Here is a 21,958-nt window from a genome sequence, read left to right as displayed (position 1 = left end):
GGTGTGTGTGGAGCCATTCCCTAACGAAGGGACATACTAAGCAGACACAGCAATAGATCCCTAGCATAGTTCCTTAATAGCAATTTTCTTTAAAAGTTCCTTTCTTTTTTCTTTGTGCTTTTCTTAAATGCCTAGGCAACTTTATCGTCTTGATTCCTGTTCAGATTTCATGGAAATTGGTGGCAACATTCCAAAATTGCTGCAGAAGTTATAAAGACATGAAAAAATGTCTTAAATTCTTGGATTAAAAGGGACAGGTTGCTCAATATTTCCAGGTTAGAGATAAGGGTCACTGTAACTGGCAAGGTGAAGTCAGCTATATATATATATATATATATATATATATATATACTGATTATGTCCCAGGTAGTTACCCCTTTAAAGGTTGGCTACCATGAATAGCCAGATGAAGAAGTCTTTGAAGACACAAAGCAGACCAGGGCATCATGATCAGGCTTACTCAATTTCTATTCTGAGCAAGGGATGCTATCACTTTAAACACTGTGTTCTGGTTGCTAAGGAAACCAGATAAGTGGGTTGCCAACACAATCTTCAATCTTCCTATGAAGATTAAAGCACCTTGCTCCAACTAGAGAGCAGATGGGGGAGGCACAGGTGCGAGACATACTTCTTATTACTGGGGGAAGGGTTAAGCCAGGTGAAGGATGAAGGGAGACAGTTTCTAGTTCATGGAAAGAAGATAAAATTTGCAGCTACCAGTTATTTAACAAATCTTAACTCTTTGCTACATCAATCAAGATACAGGTTTAAGACTGACTTCTAGTTGCATTTCTACAACTAACGTTCTTTGTTAAGATACCAAAGTGAGATTTGGTGCCAAGTTTGGAAGTCATTTACAGAACAGAAAATGGTTGCATTTTAGTCGGCCTGTCCCTTTTGGTTATTCCTGTATTTCAAGCATATAAGAGTATAAAGAATGATATACCACATTCTCATATACTGATCACTGAGCTTAAAAATAAAACATTATAGATACACTGGAAGTTGCAGGTGCATTTTTGCCCCCTTCCTGGCTAATCTCATAGAAATGTCTTATATGCAAACTGTAGTCATTAAATTTACGTTTTCAGCTATAAGCAATATAGGGACATGAAATACAGAGTAACTCGAGGGAGCCCGCTATTCTAGGGTGAGGCTCTTCTATTTGGGATTTGGGTTATTTTTTCCTCCAACCCCAAACTCTAAACCAATGTAAAAAAAAAAAAAATAGGAGTAGTCAGAAGTCAGTATGTAGGAGTGTAAATGCTTCAGAATATGACTGCATTGCCAATGCTGATTTACTTACTTCAGCCTTCATTTATTCATTCAACAGAGATTTACTGAGTGCCTGTTTTGTGCCAGGCATTGTACTAGGCAGAGAATAAAGCAGGACAATAAGCCAAAGACCCTGCCCACACAGAGCGTAGTAGGGGAGAGAGACAAGATGAATAAAATCTATAGGATGTTGAAATGCAGCAAATGTAAATGGAAAAAAAAAAGTGGGTTTGAGGAAGAAAGTGATGAAGAGGTTACAATTTTGGATAGGGTAGTCCCTGACTCCCCTGAGGCTTCACTATGAAGGTACATTTGTCAGAAGCTCACCATCTGCCTTACAACACTGGTTCTAGAAAAGAGAAAGCAAGGAACAACAAAGACAGGGATGATGACTTCTGACATTTCTCCTGTAATTGATAAGCCAAATATTTTCAAACTTTTCACTCATTTATATTTAACCAGAGGTAACAAAACTGCTTAAGTATCAATTCATTATCCTATACTCAAACTGATTGTTTGCAACGCAATGCAAGTGCTCCAACCGAGGTAAACAGAGAAGAAAGACAAGCAAAGATAACCTAGGGAATCTGTACATGCCTAAGCAGGTACCACTTTTCTTCCCATCTCTGTTCCCAGAGTAAGTAAGGGTGCAATTAACACCGCCTGAAATCATAGTCCCACTGTAAGGCTGTCGTTATTACCTGTTCCCTCTGGGTAATTCAAGGCCATGGCCAAGCTTTGACACCTCCAAGAGAAGGAAGCACTCATTCCTCAAAAAAACCCAAAAAAGCCCAAACAACCTATACCACTCCAGGCTCCACCCCATAGCTCACCAACATACAATTCCACCCTGTCTTTGGTTCCTCAGTACTAACATAAAGAACACGAGGCTCAGGTAGGAGCTCCAAATTTCATGCAATGCAGTATCTTCCTTGCTCCAACCCTGCTTCCAGACTGAAACCTTGGATCCAGACAATTAGTTGACTTGTAGCCACAGTTATCCAATCCATTTTTGCAAGAGTGAATGTCTCTCTGTCTGCCATTGGGTTGCCAACTAGTTACTCAGTGTAATGGGGAGTGGAGTGAGGAGAAATACAGGGACTGAGACTTGCTCCAGAACTGAAACATCTCCCATCTTTCCAAACCCTACGCTGTGAAAGCAGAGCATGCTTTGGCCCTACATTCCATGAGGCTGCCACTTATAATGATTATGCAATTAGCCACATGCCTTAGTTCATACATGTGACATCAAAAGAACCCACGTTAAACTAAAATATTGAATTGCCAAGATAATTTAGAAATGTCAAAAGACCTAACAGCTGATCCCAAGAGCTAAATGTCTGGATCATGTTCTCTTTCTAAAATGAAATGTAGGATTCTAGAGTTCTGAGTTTAGCCTTAGAACTAAGCACTTTTCATGGCAAGGACTACTGTTCCAGATACTTCTCTCCCGTCTCTCCCCATTTTAAACAATTATTCGTTTTACTGGGTAGACTTTGACTTTTCAGGTGCTGTGCACACCCTCTTCTGTTCAGTTAAAGAAAAACTGATCGCTGTTAGGAAAAGAACAATTGGGAATCATACAAATGGTGGTCCAAAAAAGGAAATATTCTGATACAAATGATGAGGTTTCCCTCCTTTCTCTTTGTGATCAGCAAAAATCCATTTCATTATGAAAATTAGTGATCCTATTTTCTAACAGGTGAGTCTACTCTTCGGATTCCATACATTTCATGGTGACATGGTGACAAGGGACCACTCTCATTAAGTGATCAGGTGAGACTCAATAAATCTAGTCTCTAAGAAAATCAGTCCTGGTATATTTCAAATTCCAGAAGACGCCTGACAAAGGTGAGAAAAACACTCGTTTGCAACTGTGAGCATTTTGTGCTAAGGAACAACAGGGCATAGTGAGTAAAAAAGCATGGCCTTCAACGTGGAAGGAGTCTGAATCCCAGTTCTGCCGTTTACCAGCTGTGGGACCTCGGACAAGTTACTCATCATCTCCCTGACGGTTTCATCATTTAAAAAGTGAAAAATAGCGTTTCCTCATAAGGCTGTAGTGAAGATTAAATGAGTTAATACTGGGAAATGGCTTAGAACAGTGCCTGGCACAGAGTAATTTGCATAAAAAGGAGAAGAAATCTGTAGGATTTCTCCTGACACCAGGATGGTCTCCACAGATGCCTTGGCCCGTGCCACAGCCTACACCAACCCCCAAATGGAAATTTTTACTAGTAACTTCCTCCTGCAGATTTTACAACCTCCTCTGGCAAACCCATGAGGGCACTAAGCAATGCTAGGAGTCTTTTTTTCTCTATCCCATATGTTGGGCAAGTCATGAATTCCTTAAGTACTTATTCTGAAATGATAGACTACATTTCAATAATCATTTTATTAGTTACAGAAGAATCTCAACTAGTATTTACATAGTGCAAAAAAGCTGTTATTACCCCTAAAATGTGATATAACAATTATCCTTCAAACAACAAAAGAACAAGATGAAAATCTTTTCATGTTACAATTCACTAATTTTGCTTTTTTTTTTATTAGAGCATTACAATTAAGACATTAAATTATAAACTCATGTGGTATATTTAGAAATTAAATTACAAAATAACACAAATACTTTTAAGGTGTGTTGTGCCAACAAAGTTTAAATTTTTATCATTAATTAAGATTCAGATTTCAGCTTAGGTAAACCGTTTGGCTGATTCTTTGATGTTTATAAAGGCTGGAAGGGGCAAAGGAAGAGGAAGATGTCTTTAAATAAATTATGTCACAGAAAAAATTTTAAAGCAAAAAATGATTACGTTTTTAAATGGAATAAGTTAATGTTCTAACCTGTTGGCACAACGTACAGGAAATACTTAAATGACAGGTTTGTTGTTTTTTTAAAGCAAACAGCAGCTTTACAAACAGTAATACTTCTTTATACATATATTAAAGTAACAATGTGTTAAGATTTAACAGTTTTATGTTGAAGAGTTGAAAAATGAATGTAGAGTTCACTACTCATTTGTACATTACGATACCCACCCCACCCACCTCCCCCAGCTTATTAAGAAATCAGACAAGTACATTATTTGAATATTAATTTTTCAATACTTAAACTATGTGAATTCCTTTTGACTAATTCTTTTCCAAGTACTGGAAGCATATAAAATACCCTCTCTGCAAAAATGACCTCCAATCAAAGCCTTTAAAAACTTTTCAATGTATAACACACATTATTTTTCCCATGTTTAGTCAAAAGAAATATATTACATCATTTACAAACATATTTAAACCAAAATTAAGCTAGTGTGAACATTTGTCTTTTGAGAAGTAATCTTCACAGCAAACAATCCTACTGAAGCAGAAATCTAGTTCTGGGAGTGCAATTCATATTATAATTCATATACTTATGTACTGAAATAGAAATCTAATATTAATTATTGCCATAAAACAACCTCTACACACTAAGAAAAAAAATCACTATGGTTTTCATTTCTTGTGATAATGAACCCCTACTCTTATCATTAGGTCTCCGAAGAGGCACCCACTCCCAGTTCTGAACAAAAAAGCGAAAAACAAAAAACCCCACTTTCCTATTTTCACACCTCCTCCTGTATAGGATACACAAATTCCAGAATTTATCTAAAGGAAACAAATTATAAAGACATTATTAATACTTATTTAAGCATACTATCGACACAGTAGCATCTCCTTTAATAAATTTTGGGTAGTCCTCTAGAGGTGACCTGTCTTGTATAAAAAAGGCTGTGGTCCCTTGGGTTTGCCGGCAGAAGATCCTGCACGTGCAAGAGCATTTATCGAACACAGAATTGAACACTTCTGAAGTCTGTAGTAAACTTAAAAGTTACTGGTGTTCTGGAGATTTCCTCAACTTCTCTTTTGATACAAATGTCAAAAATGTAAAACGACAGTTCTCATTCAGAAGAGATATAAAATGTAAGAAACCTTTGAAAAGCCAATACCTCAAGATCAAGAGTCATCTGAATCACTGACACCGAGCAAAGGAAATTTACACCATAAAAAGTATGAAAAGTTTTTAAATTCACTTTTAAGATTGTCAGTAGTTCAAAATCTCTATCATTTCTTTAAACCAACTAACACTTCCCAAATGTGAAGACACAGTAAGATCTGCCACATCTATATCCATGATTACTATTTCAGAGGCTTCATTCCTTACATGCTGTGTTCCTTTAAGTGCTAAATACTTTGTGCCTAAGAAGTCTACACTGGAGAACAGTTTAGACAGGGCAGTACAATAACGTCCCCTTTTAGCACACTAATAAAGTTGACACACTGGCATTTTCTATACAGCAATGCTCCTAAACTTTCACAATGCACAGATACTAAATAATCACCCAAGAATCTGATCTCTCTAGCATTAATGCCAGCATTATAAAACATCAAAACTAGTGCAGTAGTCTCAATGAGTTCAGTAGAAAACCTGCCCAATTCTTCTCTCCTGCCTCTGTGAGGCAAAGCCCTACCCCATGAAATCAGAGCAGGGAAAATACCCCTCCCTCCTCAGTTCTGTAACTGCTTGTGGGAGTTCTTGCTGGCGCCTGTGTGCCCGTGTGTGTGTGTGTGTGTGTGTGTGTGTGTGTGTGTGGTCAGCTGGAAGCTAGGGATGGGGGAAGAGGTTGGAGGGAAGAGAGAAAAATAGGTAATCTATAATTCTCCCAACATTACATAAACTTGTAGAGGTCACTACCAGGTGACTGACCAGCAAATAAAACATTTAGCTCAGTATGTTTAAATTCTCCCAAGCAGATATACACATTCCTTGAGAAGGGCAGAGATAAGTAAGAGTGATCAAGAATTAATACCTGCCTAGATCTGTGTCCTCTAAATTATCTTATAGTTTCAGCACAATTAGAACAACTTTCTCTCTTCTTCAATACTTGCTTTTCCAAGCCTTGATTATCAGGATATATGTTATAAGTTGTGTGAAGTTCCTTTCCCTGACCTCCTATCAGTAACTATGGTGGGTGTTACATGGCAGGTGCTCAGGGCTAGGGACAAAATATGTATTTTTTTTTTTTTAAGGTGAAATGATTTTTCACTCAGGACAAGTTTGGATACCTAATCAAATCCAGATAGCAAATCTAGAGGGTCCCAAATCAGAAGCATGCAAGAGAACACACCAATATAAGACTTTGTTTTGTAATAGTTTACACGTAAGTGCTACAGTCATAGAATCGGTTACAGTTATTCATCTGCCACAATCTGCCTAACTTGATGTAAATACGAGTATGTACAAGAGCATTCCTGAGGTAAGTAAGAAGTAAATAGGAGACAGAACCTAGAAGGTCCTATCGTGGGTGACTTTTCACTATTAAAGACAACATCTATCACTTCCCACAAGTAAGGCCAGCTCCAATGTATCGTGGTGGTTCCTTTGCTAACCTAAGTATTGGAGGGTCTGTTTCAGCCCACTGCAACTTTAATCACAATGATCAATGGCTTCTGAAATAAGCATCTGTGGACCAAAGAAAAGTTACATCAATTTTTAACACAAAACATTTGTGAACTTAGTTACCCTCCGCTTTTTTTTTTTTTTTTTCAATTTTCCAAATCTACCTCCGATTCTTTTTTAAAGAAGCCCAAACAACTTCTGATCAAATTAGAGTGAAGGAGGCAGTCCTGAAGCAAACACTGGTAACTGCTCTTAGCCTTAGAATCTGGATCTTTAACTTTCAAAATGACTCTAAAGAGGCATTTCAAATTTACTTTCTTTTTTAAAACCTAGTTGTCTTCTATTTTTAATCATTATTTTCCATAACAAAATAAGCTCTAACAATTCTGAATTTCCACACAGCTCTTAGAAAGACACTTAGATGCTAATTAAAAGCTAAGCTACAGATTATAATAAAACAAGTAAAAGACAGCTACAAAAATATTTGTCAGAAATTAAATACATATATTAAATACCGGACAGTGCAAAATGTTGAGATGAAGCATAAAAGATAATGGCTGCAACCCTTACATAGTTGGAGACAGACAGATGACATTTCCTGAGTTATAGACTTGGGGGCGTATAATTAAGATCAGAGGGCTCGTTGTTCCGTGAGCTGCAGCTGCTGGGCTTCTTCTGCTGCTCCTGACCTGCCTGGTGGTCAGTAGTCCAGGCCTCACCATCTATCCCTGGTTCTGGCACTTCAGGCGCCTCTGCCTCCTCTTCTCCACTTTGCTCTGCATTGTCTTCCTCAGAACCATTAAGGGTTTTTCCAAGCTGAAGAGTCTCCATTGTTCTCTGGGTCTCAGAGACCCAAGACTCAATTCTACTATTGAGCTGTACTTCTACAGATATGGGTTCATGAGTATAATCCTCCTCCTCCTCCTCCTCTTCATCATCTTCTTCTTCGAGCATGCCAGGTACAAGGGTGCTGGTGGTGCTGGTGATGGAGGAATTCAAAAGATCTCGGCAACTGCCATCCAAAGAACCGGTCTCTGTACTCTGCTGGGAGGCCCACTCCAGGTCATCTGGCTTCGCTTCCTCTTTATCGCTCACTGTTGGTTTCCCAGGGTTTGTAGCTGAGGTAGTACCACCTGCAGCCAGTGATGACGGCTGCTTACCCACAGGGGCTGTGTCAAACTGAAGTTTACTGGGTTTTTCGGATGTGCTATGCTTAGAGGAAACCTCTCTCTCATTTTCTGATGTTTCTAGTCCATCTGACGTTTCCACCATGTTTCTCCAATTTGTTTCTGCAGATACCAAACAGATTTTTAAAAACCAGAACACGGTTTCAGAATCATGCAACTCTTAAAAGAGGGAAGAACAAAATTTGTTGGCTCACCAACTGGTTGGAAAAACTAAAATCTTAGTTTATTCTAGTACTGGTTTAAATGTTATAAAAGGAAAACAATTCTCAAAAATGTACACTTAAGATAAAGAAACAAGGAGGCAAAAGTAAGTGTATTAATGCCTCAGATGCACAAGATCTTATACCAACAGTAGCTCACTGGTGTTTAGATATAAGATCCGTATCTTCATGAAAATCAGTGAATTGCCGTTTTATTCTTTTTTCTTTTTTGGCCCAGAGGTGTACTGGGCCCAATGATCCTCAAGTCACAGATAGCAGAGCCAAGATATCCAGCAGAAATAGTTCTAATTTGGCATGTTTGTGTCATGCTCCCACACCAAGTGATGGGAGAGTTGTCTTAACCTGCAATGGGACTTATGTTTCCATTGATAAGCAAAGAAGCCATCCATGTATTTTTAACAATTGTGAAAATTTGTTTTAGAATTTATGTAGCTGGGCTTACCAAGTGAATTTGGTAGCTAAAAAAAGAAATGTTATTACATAATACAGTGGTAATAACCTAAGTTATTTTTAATGACAGGAAGTCAATTTAAAGGAAAAAAACATACAAAGAATGAGGAGACAAAAGACAGCTCTTCTACCCCTTTTTTTCCTGTTTATTTTTCTTTCATTTTTTATTATTTAGGTATAATGGACATATTATATTAATTTTAGTTGTACAACATAATGGTTTGGTATTTATACATATTGGAAAATGACTGCCTTAACAAGTCAACATCTGTTACCACATAGTTACCAAAAAAACGCTTTTTTCTTGGGATGAGGATTTTTAGATCTACTTTATAACAATTTTCAAATACGCAATCCAGTATTATCAATTATGTCTCCATGTTGTAGGTTATATCCCAGGACTTATCTATTTTACAACAGTTAGTCTGTACCTTTTGACACCCTTCACGCACTTCACCCACTCCCTATGACTCTGGCACCCACATACACGTAACAAGACACACACTCCATCTTCTTTATCCATTCATCCACTGAGGGGCACTCAGGTTCTTAGCTACTGTGAATAGTGATGAAATGAAGAAGGGAGTATAGATATCTCTTTGGGATAATGATTTCATTTCCTTGGGTATATATGCAGAATATGGACTAAAAATCATATGATATTTCTATTTTTACTTTTTTAAGGTACCTCCATACTATTTTCTGTAGTGGCTGCATGAATTTACATTCTCACACTGTACAAGGATTCTCTTTTCTCTACATCCTTATCTGATATTTTTTGTCTTTCTGATAATAGCCATTTTAACAGTTGTCAGGTGGTGTATATATATGTATCTTGTTGTAGTTTCAATTTGCATTTCCCTGGTAATTAGTGACACTGAACACCTTTTTTATGTTGGCCATATGTATGTCTTCTTTGGAAAAATGTCTATTCAGATCCTCTGCTCACTTTTTAATTGGATTGTTGGTTTTTTATTATTGAGTTGTATGAGGTCTGTGTATATTTTGGATATTAACCCCCTATCAGATACGTGATTTGAAAGCATTCTCTCCCACTCAGTAGGTTGCCTTTTTGTTGATTCCCTCTGCTGTGTGCAAAGTTTTTAGTTTTTTGATGTAGTCCCACTTATTTATTTTTGCCTTTAAAAAAAAAACAGCCCCCCTTCTATTTGCATTATAGCTGCTATTTGCAGTTTAAGTATAATGGTCAAGCTGTAGTGATAAGGCAAGTTTATTCATATTAATATAGTGAATTTGACTGTCACCTACCAACTATATACTGATAAAGACCATATTTTGGGCACCTGAAATCAGGGCACATGCTTTGGGAAAAAAAACTTTCTTTTCTATAGTTAATTCAAATTTGGAATAGGTCCTTTCCACTCTTCCACCTCATGAAAAAAAAAAAAACACAATAAAAACCAAACCTATTCCTCCTTATATTCTCATTCTTAGTTAATAACATTATCATTTTCATAGTCTCAAAGCAAAAGAACACACAGTAATCCTTGAAACCCTATCTTTTGCCCTGACTATATCTCTTTATTCCATTGAACTCATAATTACACCATCTCACTTCTATCTCAAAAACTACTAAATTTGGTCACTACTGCCTTAGCTCAAGCCTTCTTTATCTTGCTATACATCTACATATAAACATAACTGGTTTTGTGAATTGGTCACGTCACTGTCTAACTGGCTTTCTATTACCCTACGAGATAATCCAAACACCTCAGCTTGGCATAATCAAAGCCCTCCATGATCTGACCCTTACCTGTCTTTCTGGTTCCATTCATATAACCCTTGGTCATGCATTCTATGCTTGGGGTCTCTCTGAATTCTCATTCCTCCCAAAGTCATAACTTCTGTTTACAATTTCTTGCTTTGCATAAGCTGTTCTTTTCACAGATGTTTTCCTCCTTTACCCTTCAGACTCCCACTCATCCTTGAAAACCAACCTTAAATGTCAATTCTTTTCTGAAGTCTTTCCTGACTTTCCACTAACCTAAATTCCCACAGAACTTTTTGCATACAGTTCCAAAGCACTTGTTTTGTTTTTGCTGTGCCGCCCCCCCTCCCTTCTCCTTCCCACTCCCACTCATCTCTGTGTCCCTATGGTTGGCATATAATAAGTGCTGGAGACAAAAAGGCCTATTAAATGAAAAATGCCACACGTATATTTAATTATGCCCCCCCCCGAAAACTTTAAAAAGGCATACATTTTTTTGAAGTTTTAGATGCACTTTTACATTCCTTCTAACAGTTTTTTTTCCTCCTTCAAAAGTTTAAGAATTCACTTGGGGTCTTGGAAAAAGTTCCACCTCTCCCTTGGCCATGAGTCAAAGAACAGGAAAAAGGAAGGTCAGGATACTAGGTTAGGCTGATCTCTCTCCAGGATCAACTTTGGGCTTTCATCTACTTGGACAGGTGAGCTGAAAGCCCACACGGTTCCTTGGGAAAGGAAAAGGAGATATGACCTTAGAAGCAGAGACAAAGGATTCTGCTATTTAGCCATCAAGAGACTTGTCACAACAATCAAAAAGCCACCTAGATCACACATCCACTGGGGAGGGAAGGCCTATGACCCCACCTTAAAGTAATAGGTGAAGCTTGATCAACAGTTGAGGAGTGCCACAAACACATGAATACAACATGGAGAAACAGAAGAATAAGAAAGTGCCATCATTCTCTATGGGATAGGAGAAATCTGATTGGAATGGGGAGGGGGACAGTCTAAATCCAGAACAGAACCTCTAGGAGTCCACTTATGATGAAGGGAACAGGAAGCAAGTTAAAGGCAGAACCAAAGATCTCAACAAACCTGGAAACGGCACTGATCCAAACCTATCCTGCTTCTGAATTGTTTATTGTAGCAGAACTTACTCAGTAGAGCTCTTCTTTGCTTATTAATCCCTCTATGCTTTCCTGTTTTGTTTACTGGGTCCTTGTTATTTGTTTTTTAAACTTTCAAATCAGTAGTGATTTATCAGAGGATGAGATGTGTGTATTTCTCCTTTCAGTCAGTACTCACAGGGAAGCTATCCATCTTTAGATAGTTATATATGGAAGAATAAGCAAATGAGTTCAAGAAACTACAGAAGAAGGGGTGATAGTAGAGAATGAGCAGGAAATTCAGGATAGAAGGACTACACATCAAGGCTGTCCCCCTCATAAGTGGTTACCGAAAACCTATTATATTCTCCTATTATGAACTCATACAACAGACAGGGAATACAATCACACTGGCTAAGAATGCAGATTCTAGAGACGGATTCACCCACTGCATGGCACTGGCAAGTTATTTACCTCTCTTCATCTTAGCCTCATCTGTACAATGCAGTACACTATTTCTTATTTCATAGGGTTGCTCAGACAACTGAACATATTAGCGTGAAATGCTTGGAAAAGTGCCTAGCACATAGTAAGAATTCAGTGAGATATTATTATGTATCAAGTGGCCATTATGTGCCAAGTTCCTATATCAAAGAACTTACAACTTAATTGGGATTTATGTTCAAAACTATTTGTTTCAGGTAATAAATATGATAGAATTGAGACTCAGCACAGGTGGAAGGAAAACATAAGCAAAGGAAACAAGGGTACACAAAGGACAGTAAGACTGTACTATCACAGGAGGTTTTCTAGTCTACCAATGATTAGCATCCTTTTCCAAGCTTTGGTTTTCTTTACACTCGGTGGCGCAGGGGAGGAACATTTTAGAAACCCGGCATCTTCCAGAAATGTAAAACGCTACTTGCTGTCTACCCAACAGTCATTCCCCGTTTTCTTCCTGGATAACAGAACGCCCAAACTTGGGATGAACTTGAGCCTAGTCCCAGAGGATGAATTAAAATAGCTCTCAGACTATCATGGTTATCCTATCCCTCCTATGCCAAATACTCCCTTGCCCTAGTCTCCCTTGCAGCTAAAAGTAGTCACAAGATTGGTTCTAGCCAAATGAAACAAAAGAAGTCTTCTGAAAATGGTTTCTTCACTGATAAAAGGAACTCATTGCCTGAACTTCCTGCTTTTGACTACTAATGCTGAAAGCCACAGCAGCTACTTATGAACATGAGATGATAAGCACAGGAGAAAAAGCTACAGACTGAGAATGGAAGAACAGAAAAAAAGAAAGAGCCAAGGACTTTGATGACACTGAAATACTTAAATATACTAACTTCTTAGGCCACATTAGTGCGCTTTCTATTTGTTGCTGAATACATCTGATACAAAAAGAATAACTTCATACTTTCTTCTCAATGTTATCTGTGGTTACCTTCCACTCATTTTGTTGGCGTCCTGATAAATCAGCTCATCTTCAAGATTCTGTCTAAATCTCTCCTTAGGATCAACCATTAGTTCTACTAAAACAAACAAACAAACAAACAAACAAACAAACAAATGACAACTACAGGCCCAAAATGGTGTCACTTAGACTGAGTTCCCAAACTGAAGTTTAATTCCCAAATTGCAGTTTCAACTTCCTGTACAAATGTGGCCTTAACCAGTAAGTCAGGAAATTTTTCCATCAGCACCAATGAGTACATCACCTGGGTCCTCTCCATCCCCCAAAGAAAGATGAGGTAATCTGCATAAGACCCCTCCCGTGTTCCCCCAGCAAACAGTCGCCTCTAGAAAAATCTTTTTCTCCTCCTAATGACTTTCTTGCCTCCCCCCTCTATAAAAACTTTCCATTTTGTACAACTCTTCAGAGTGCCTCTCTACCTGCTAGACGGTGGTTGCCCAATTCACGAATCATTTAATAAAGCTAATTCGATCTCCAAACACATTGGTTGAATTTTGTTTTTTAACAGCTCATAGAATTTTAGCTTTGAATGGAACCTTATAGATGACCTAGACGAATCCTCCTCATTTCACTAAAGAGAAATCTGAGTCCCAGAAATTAATCAATTATTTCTCACTCCCCTAGGCAGAATGTGAAAAAGCCAAGGCTTCCATCTTTGAACACTTTAAATTTGGTGCTTTTTGAAAACATCTCCTAAGTCTTTGAGGAGAGAGGTTCTTTTTAGAACTTTTCTTTTCATGTGCCCAAATGAAGATCACTATCAATTGCTCAAATCCAGTTTTATGAATTTACCTTGCAGTTTGCTTTTGAGATCTGCAGATCGTTATACAGACAGAAGCAAACTCATTTACAAAGCTGGCACTTTATCTTCTTTATTTTCAACTGGTGTCAACTTCAGACAAAGATACACGTCTGCCTCTAAGCCAGTAACACTTAACCTTGGTCTGAGGTTTCCTAAAGTTCCACAGTAACTTGTTCACTGCCTCTGGCCTAGAATTGTCAAAAGCATTCCAAACATTTAACTACAATTACAGACAGAAGACTAGCAAAGGGAGTGTGAGAAAAAAGGGAAAAAAATGAGGGTCCGTTTTTTTTAATGTTAAATTTTAGGTGGTAACATGCTATTCAATAAACTTCTAGAGAAAGAAAGAAAGAAAGAAAGAAAGAAAGAAAGAAAGAAAGAAAGAAAGAAAGAAAGAAAGAAAGAAAGAAAGAAAAGAGAAAAAAGAAACGAAAAGACAAGAAAAAGAAAAGAAAGAAGGAAGAACCAGGAGCCACGTTAAAGGAGGTGGCTATACCATTTTTAAAAAGAAAAAAATTGGGAAATGAATTAGAAACTAGATCATGAAAAGTGGGGAACTTAAAGAGTTCAAAGTATTATACAGAAACAAGGCAAGGAAACTACTAAAACATATAGTGCAATAAATAATGTTATTTTAAACATTGTATGTTAAAAAAAAAAAAAAAAAAAACACAGGCCAAAAATGGCATCATTGAGGCCAAATCACCAAACCAGAGCTTAATATCTAACCTAATCCCAGTTTCGACCTCCCCTAGAAATAGAAGTCTGAAGAATTTTCTGGTCAGCACCAGTGAGGTAATCTGTCGCAAGGGCCCTCTCCACCCCCAACAGGAAGATGAGACAATCCACCTAAATAAGACCCCTTGCCTATCCCCCTCAAGGAAGGTGACCTTGCCAGACCTTGGCAGGAAGGATCCTTTCTTTTCTTTTCTTTTGCTAATAACTTCCTTGCACCACCCACCTTCCTATAAAAACCTTCCATTTTGTACAGCTCCTCAGAGCTCTCCCCTACTTGCTAATGGGATGCTGCCCAATGCACAAATCACTTACAAAAGCCAATTAGATCTTTAAACTTACTCAGCTGAATTTTTATTCTTTAACACACACAAATGCTGGGTTTTCGTCTATATTTCTTTTCAACTAGCATCAAATTTAACTCAAAACAAATGTCATATGTCTAGATTTTATAAGCTTACAATCAATAATATTCAGGTCTTTTGTTTACTTAGTAAATACAAAACTTCAATAATAGAATATCAGCATGAAACCTCCTAGAATTTACTTAGTTATAGGTCACAAAGTATGACACATTTTGACTTTCAAATCCCTTTGGAGATTCTGGAAATGTGACTGAATTATAGGATCTCACAGAAAGTCTCAGCCCCAAACTGTCTCCTAATGTTTAATGGACATGTTTAATGCAATTTCTTAAACCAAAATTCTGACTAAAATATGAATAATCAGTAAGATAAAAACAAAAAGTAGCATGTATTTCAAAATTTCAATCATCTGAAATGATATGTAACAACTTACCATATTCCTTTTCATTTACTTCAGAGATGGGTTCAGAAATAACACTGCAGAAAGAAATGGCGCTGGCTGCAGAGGGGTTCCGAGAGTGCCCCATGTGGTGCGGCACCTTCTTCACATTCTTTAAGGCCTCCTCAGCTTGCTCTTGTTCCATTGCGGCAACCATATCTTTGTATGCTTTCCTGGCTTCCTCAGTAAGTTCCACTAACTTATTAAACAGGCTCTAAAAAGGGATTTTGATTAGTCCATTTTTTGTTATGCTTTTTATTCCTATAATTAACAATAAATAGGGGCGCCTGGGTGGCTCAGTCAGTTAAGCATCCAACTCTTGATTTCAGCTCAGGTCATGATCTCATGGTTCATGAATTCAAGCCCCACACTGGCCTCGGCACTGTCAGTGCAGAGCCTGCTTGGGATTCTCTTACTCCATCTCCTCTCTGGATTCTCTCTCACTCCATCTCTCTCTGCCCCTCTCATACTCTTTCTCTCTCAAAGTAAATAAATAAAAACTTTAAAACAAAACAATAAATAGTATCTCTAACTGTTTCAGGATCAGACACACTTTCAATGAGCACAAATGGTATGCACACTGCAGAACTTTATAAAATACTCTGTAACTTTCAGATATTGTTTATATAATTCTCATAAGTCTGAGAAAATGTCTTTTTTTTTAATTTCTTTTTTAATGTTTATTTATTTTTGAGAGAGAGACACACAGTGCAAGCAGGGGGAGGGACAAAGAGGAGGGGGAGGGACAGAGAGAGAGGGAGACACAGACTCCAAAGCAGGATCCAGGCTCCTAGCTGTCAGCACAGAGCCTGACGCAGGGCTCAAACCCACGACTGTGAGATCATGACCTGAGTAGAAGTCAGATGCCCAACTGACTGAGCCACCCAGGCGCCCCTCTGAGGAAATTTCTTGATTCAGTATTAGTCACTAATTGTGATATACTAAAAGTTCTTGCAAAGTTTATCAATTCAACAACTGCACCCTTCAGTATCTGGCACTACAGTGAGTACAAAGATCACTGGAACACCATTCTGCTCTCAAGGAAACTTCCATATGGCTGAAGATGGGAGATACCAATGATTCAAGCAAGGTACCTTATCTTAAATGCCTTGAGATGTACAAAGTATTTTGGCTTTTGGAAGAAACATCAAATCTAACTGCTGAGCATTAAACATTTAAATATCAACATTAAATATATAAGTATAAAATACATAATAAAATATATAAAATCTAAACATTAAATCTAAACACTAAATATTAAACATTTAAATATATAAAAATAGTATGGATGGGAAGAAGGAAAATGGTCCATGAATGGTGTTACAAAACACTTCAAAATCAACTTCATAAAAAGGTCTTAAAATGTTATCAGTTAATAAGTATTAAGGAAGATAAATAACTATTCTAATTATTAGTTATCAACCTATTATTATTATTATTATTTATTATCAGCTCCTATGGGCAAAGCTTTATTGGCAGACTAGGAGAGGAAGATAAAAGTATCATGAGTGCAGAATTATTCTGACGATTGGTTAGGGACTCCATTTTCTGAAAGAAAATCCTCTCCAATTAAAGCATTCTTCTCTCTCTTGACTCCAAGTAGCACAAAATATAGCCTTATATAAACTGAAGAAAACTATTTTATATTGTCTAATATTGGATATCTTTACCCAGCAGTTAAATAAATTCTCAGATATTACAAAATTAAACCCAGAAGAAAAAAAACACTGTGGGAAAAATAGGAGCTAATATGTTTATAGCCAAAATATTGTAGGATTAATTTGTATAAATGGTTTCAACACTAAAAAGGAAATGTGGACTCAAGAATTTTCCACTCATCCCTGGGAGAATCATCTCCCTTCTTTAAATGTTTAAACATAACACTGGCGTGCGTCAACAGAAAATGTATGGGGGGAACAGGAGGGAGTGAGGGAGTGTATCCTCGAAGTCTTACCTCAGCACCAAAGTAGTTGAAGATTCCCACTACACTAACAGGAACCAGCTTGTTCACACAGCGTCCTAGAGCTTTTCTTCCAAGCGCAAACACAAAAGGAATTTCTTGTTCCCGTGCCATGGCTATAACATTATAGAGAGCCTCATCCAGTCCACCTGAGAAAGTCAACACATGCTGAGGTTTTAATTTACTTATTATTTTTTTCCCCATTAAGTAGGCTTCACACCCAGCATGGAGCCCAACGTAGGACCTGAACTCACTACCCTGAGATCAAGACCTGAGCTGAGATAAAGAGTTGGAGGCTTAACTGACTGAGCCACCCAGGTGCCTCTAATTTACTTATTTCTTAAATGGAGGTATTTTAGCACCCAACAGCTAAAGCATTAAACACAGCAGCAAAGGATTCTATGAATACTTGTGGCACTTCTGCTGTTCCACACATTTTCTTATTGGAATTTATATATGAATATATATACGTATTTTCTTTCTTTCCAATAAATTTTCCAATTCTTCAATGCCAATTTTTGTCTCTCCATAGGGATTAGTATAGAGGGAGTCAAACTTTGATACAATAAACATTTATTAAAACAGAAATTAAAATTGTTAATAGTGACTGATGTCTTTATTCTCTCAGCTCAAGTAGCAATGAGACAGACATATACTACTATTTTTATTGGCATTTTTCCCCCGTGGAGACTATTCCTACTACTGTTACTTCTGCATCTGTCTTCTCCAATTACCCAAAGTGGCTCCTCCATGAAAACAGACAAATCAGGGTGCATGAAACAGTAAAAAAGTATTGTGTGTGGGTTCCCATAAGAGCCTTTACATGTAACTGTTCATTTCTGAGGTAAATCACCATAAGCAAGAGCAGAGAACTTTAACTTTTATCAAAGGAAGGTAATCCAAGAATTTTAAAAGCAGAATACATTTGCAGAAATAAAGAAAGGTACTCTTATAAATAAGTCCTCACTCTGACTACAACAGAGGGGACACTTGGGGAATAAAATCCTTAACTAGTGTTCACAGATTAAGACTTTATAGTCTGATCTCAATTTTATTACTTAATTTAGGTAATGAAAGATTTCGCTTTCTTTCATGTTCATCATTATGTTTCATATCTAATCTCTGCAAAGAAAGACATATGGCTTCCATTTTACAATTCATTGTATATCCTAGTTATACTAAATAAATATCAAAACACTTCAAAAGTAAAATGTTCATACCTTTTGACTGGATTTTTTCACAGTTTGGAGAAATTATAACACACTTGATCTTATTTAACTTCATATGCTTAGTAACCTCCCTTAGACCCATAACCAGTCGTCTCCTTGCTTTTGCTCTTACAGGATCTTTTTGGTAGATGCGTTCCTGAAAACTGACAAGCTCTTGAAGAAGAAGAGTCACACATTCATCAATCTCTTTACAAAGAACCTGATTGCAGTACCTGTAAAGGAAACCAAAAACAGGTAAGTCCATCCTAATTTATTTTTCTGAAATTATAAAATTATGTTAGGAAAAAAAATATCCAATAAGAGGTTTTCATTAAAAAAATCAACTCCTTAAACTCTCTTAATTAAATGGGCAGAAAACATGAAGAGACACTTCTCTAAAGAAGACATCCAGATGGCCAACAGGCACATGAAAAGATGCTCAATATCGCTCCTCATCAGGGAAATACAAATCAAAACCACACTCAGATATCACCTCACACCAGTCAGAGTGGCTAAAATGAACAAATCAGGAGACTATAGATGCTAGACAGAATGTGGAGAAACGGGAACCCTCTTGCACTGTTGGTGGGAATGCAAACTGGTGCAGCCGCTCTGGAAAACAGTGTGGAGGTTCCTCAAAAAATTAAAAATAGATCTACCCTATGACCCAGCAGTAGCACTGCTAGGAATTTACCCAAGGGATACAGGAGTACTGATGCATAGGGGCACTTGTACCCTAATGTTTATAGCAGCACTCTCAACAATAGCCAAATTATGGAAAGAGCCTAAATGTCCATCAACTGACAAATGAACAAAGAAATTGTGGTTTATATACACAATGGAATACTACGCTGCAATGAGAAAGAATGAAATATGGCCTTTTGTAGCAAAGTGGATAGAACTGGAGAGTGTGATGCTAAGTGAAATAAGTCATACAGAGAAAGACAGATACCATATGTTTTCACTCTTATGTGGATCCTAAGAAACTTAACAGAAGTCTGTGGGGGAGGGGAAGAAAGAAAAAAAAAAGAGGTTAGAGAGGGAGAGAGGCAAACCATAAGAGACTCTTAAAAACTGAGAACTGAGGGTTGATGGGGGGTGGAAGGGAGGGGAGGGTGGGTGATGGGTATTGAGGAGGACACCTTTCGGGATGAGCACTGGGTGTTGTATGGAAACCGATTTGACAATAAATTTCATATTTAAAAAAATATATCTTAATTAATTCCTATAGCAAATTAGAAAAAAGAAGAGTTTTTCTGGATTACAATAGATCAGCTTTTAAGGAAAGAGTGGATTATCCTCATATAAGTACTACCCAAACTGCCAATTATTAAGGATATAAATCCAATGTTAACCTGTTATTTGATAAAAAGAGACATAATGTTGCTGGTAAGAAGATGTAAAGTTATTTCACTCCAGGGAATACTAATGATGCATTTAGTAGGAAAGAATAATTTCCTAGAAGCTAACTGAATGGCCTCATACAACGAAGTCATCCTCCACATTCAGATAAGTCACAATCTCTGGGAATTGGCTTCCTTGACCATAAAAATAAGCAATTAGGTAAGCTAGCCTCAATGATTCCTCTAACTCTGAAAATCTATGGATGTGGCAGATGAACTCAGTAATTAAATTGAAACCAAAACCAAAGAGGTCTTGAGGTAAAGTCACATGCCTTTATAGTAAGCAAAGCAACTGAACAGGGCTCTTTGTGAGATCAGGTATGGCTATAATGTGAAAAACAGACAGGCAGTGAGTGAGGCCACTATAGTACTTAATTTCAGGGATAAGGAAGTCATCCAAGCTTACTTACTCCTATTTTTTTCAAGTTCTCATCCTTAACCTCTACTATAAGCCAGTACTTAACAACAAGGAGAACTGGTATAATTTATAACCTAAGACAAACCATGTAAGTAAATTTCCACTTCTGAATTATACTACATAGTAGAAAAATCTAGGCCTGCCCTTCTTTAGTGGGGGGAAAAAAATTCTCCATTTTTTTTCTTTATGTGAGAAATGTTTAAATAAGTAAATAAATGTGACACTACTTTGGAAGAGAAGATACAGGTGGACAGACTGAGGAAAGAATAACTATCAAAATTTGCAAAATTAAAGAATGCACTTAAAATGCATCAAAAATGTGGTTTTCTTCATTCTGTTTAACTTTCAAGCTATTTCATACACATGTAACATTTTATCCTCAAGTGTTTCCTTTACTCCACATCTATTATTTGACATTTAATCAACTTTCCAAATTCAGGCAAAAAGTATTAACTCAAAATCAACAGTATAAAGAATGGCAACAGAATAGGAGGATCAAGATAGAAGAAGAGGAAGATCCCAAACCATCTCCTGCTACAGACACACTAAATTACAACATCATATACAACTCTCTCAGAGAATGACTGAAGAACAGCAGAATAGCTCTTCTACAACTAAAGTGAAAAAGCCACACCAGGCAGGTAGGAAAGGCAGAAAAGGGGTCGAGTCAGGACCCAGATCCCCTGCTCAGTGACCCCAAGCAGGAGGGATATCACCAACACAGAGGCTATCTTCCCTAAGGAGCAAAGGGTTCAAATCATATATCAAGCATGCCCACTCTTCCTGCACCAGGAAGATGAGGCCCCATAACATCTGGCTTTGAAAATGAGTGGGGCTTAACTCCAAGAGAGCTAGAAGGCTAAAGGAAATGGAGATTCCTCTCTTAAAGGGCACAGGCACAAACTCACTGGCTATGCGACCTAGCACAGAGGCAGCAGTTTGAGAAGTGCCTGGGCCACATATGAAGATTTGCTAACTTTAGGGCATGTGCAGGAGGAGCAGGGATCTGTGGGAACTTTTTCCTGGAACAGAAGCACCGGCAGGAGCTATTTCTGTCACTTTTCTGATACTTTGCTAACACCGCTTGCCCTGCCTCAGCATTTCCCTGTGGACCCACCTCACCCAACATACTGGCCCCAATAGGCATCCCCCTCAAAGTGGCTCCCACCCCACTACATCTAGCAGGTAGCCTCAATCAGATCCCATTCCACCAGACTCGGTGGCCAGCCTAGGCCAGGTTCAAGGCTCCCTCTAAAACAACTCTCATGCCACAACACTCAGCCAAGTGGCCTTGACTGCGATGGGCACCCCCACAAAGCAGCTAGTGCCCTGCCACACAGTAGGCATCTTCAGAATGGTGCCTCCCAAACCAGCTACAGCCCCGACCACCAAAATGCCTGCAACCAGCAGGGCCTTTCAGCCAGGTGCATCTGAGGCCAAACCCACATACCAGTGCGAACCCAGCAGTCACAGCCCAACCATAACAAGAGGGTACATGCAGTCCACATAAGGGACGCCCTTGAAGTACCTGGTTCTGGGGACCAGGGGACGCTGTGCTTCAAGGCCCCACAGGATGCCTCCTACATTAGGCCACTCCATCAAAACCCTGAGACATAGCTAATATACCTAATACATCAAAACAAACAGCCAGGCAAAATGGGAAGGCAGAGAAATATGTTTCCAATGAAAGAACAAGATAAAACCTCAGAAAAGAATGAAAGAATTCAAAGTAATGGTCATAAAGATGTTCACCGAACT

The 21,958-nt window shown here is 38.0% G+C and overlaps 1 protein-coding gene and 1 long non-coding RNA gene across 3 annotated transcripts in view; one reads left to right on the top strand and one right to left on the bottom strand.

Moving 5' to 3' along the window:
• The first annotated feature begins 526 nt into the window (after positions 1–526).
• On the top strand, positions 527–3,764 carry LOC123385949. Its single transcript, XR_006599254.1, has 2 exons — positions 527–615; positions 2,978–3,764. It is a non-coding gene; the product is annotated as an uncharacterized LOC123385949 (long non-coding RNA).
• SECISBP2L (SECIS binding protein 2 like) overlaps positions 3,652–21,958 on the bottom strand; it is a 65,621-nt gene continuing 47,314 nt past the window's right edge. For both annotated transcript variants that reach the window (XM_019832463.3, XM_003987157.6), the window contains 4 exons: positions 18,392–18,612; positions 17,166–17,320; positions 15,206–15,425; positions 3,652–7,995 (listed from right to left, as the gene is read on the bottom strand). In XM_019832463.3, coding sequence (XP_019688022.1) covers positions 7,310–7,995; positions 15,206–15,425; positions 17,166–17,320; positions 18,392–18,612 — 1,282 coding nt within the window. In that variant the 3' untranslated portion in view covers positions 3,652–7,309. The remainder of the gene's footprint in view (positions 7,996–15,205; positions 15,426–17,165; positions 17,321–18,391; positions 18,613–21,958) is intronic.

The sequence above is a fragment of the Felis catus genome, chromosome B3 (genome assembly GCF_018350175.1).
Source record: "Felis catus isolate Fca126 chromosome B3, F.catus_Fca126_mat1.0, whole genome shotgun sequence".
Lineage (NCBI taxonomy): Eukaryota > Metazoa > Chordata > Mammalia > Carnivora > Felidae > Felis > Felis catus.
Note: the sequence above shows the minus strand (reverse complement) of the source record. Positions and strands in the feature narration are given on the sequence as shown.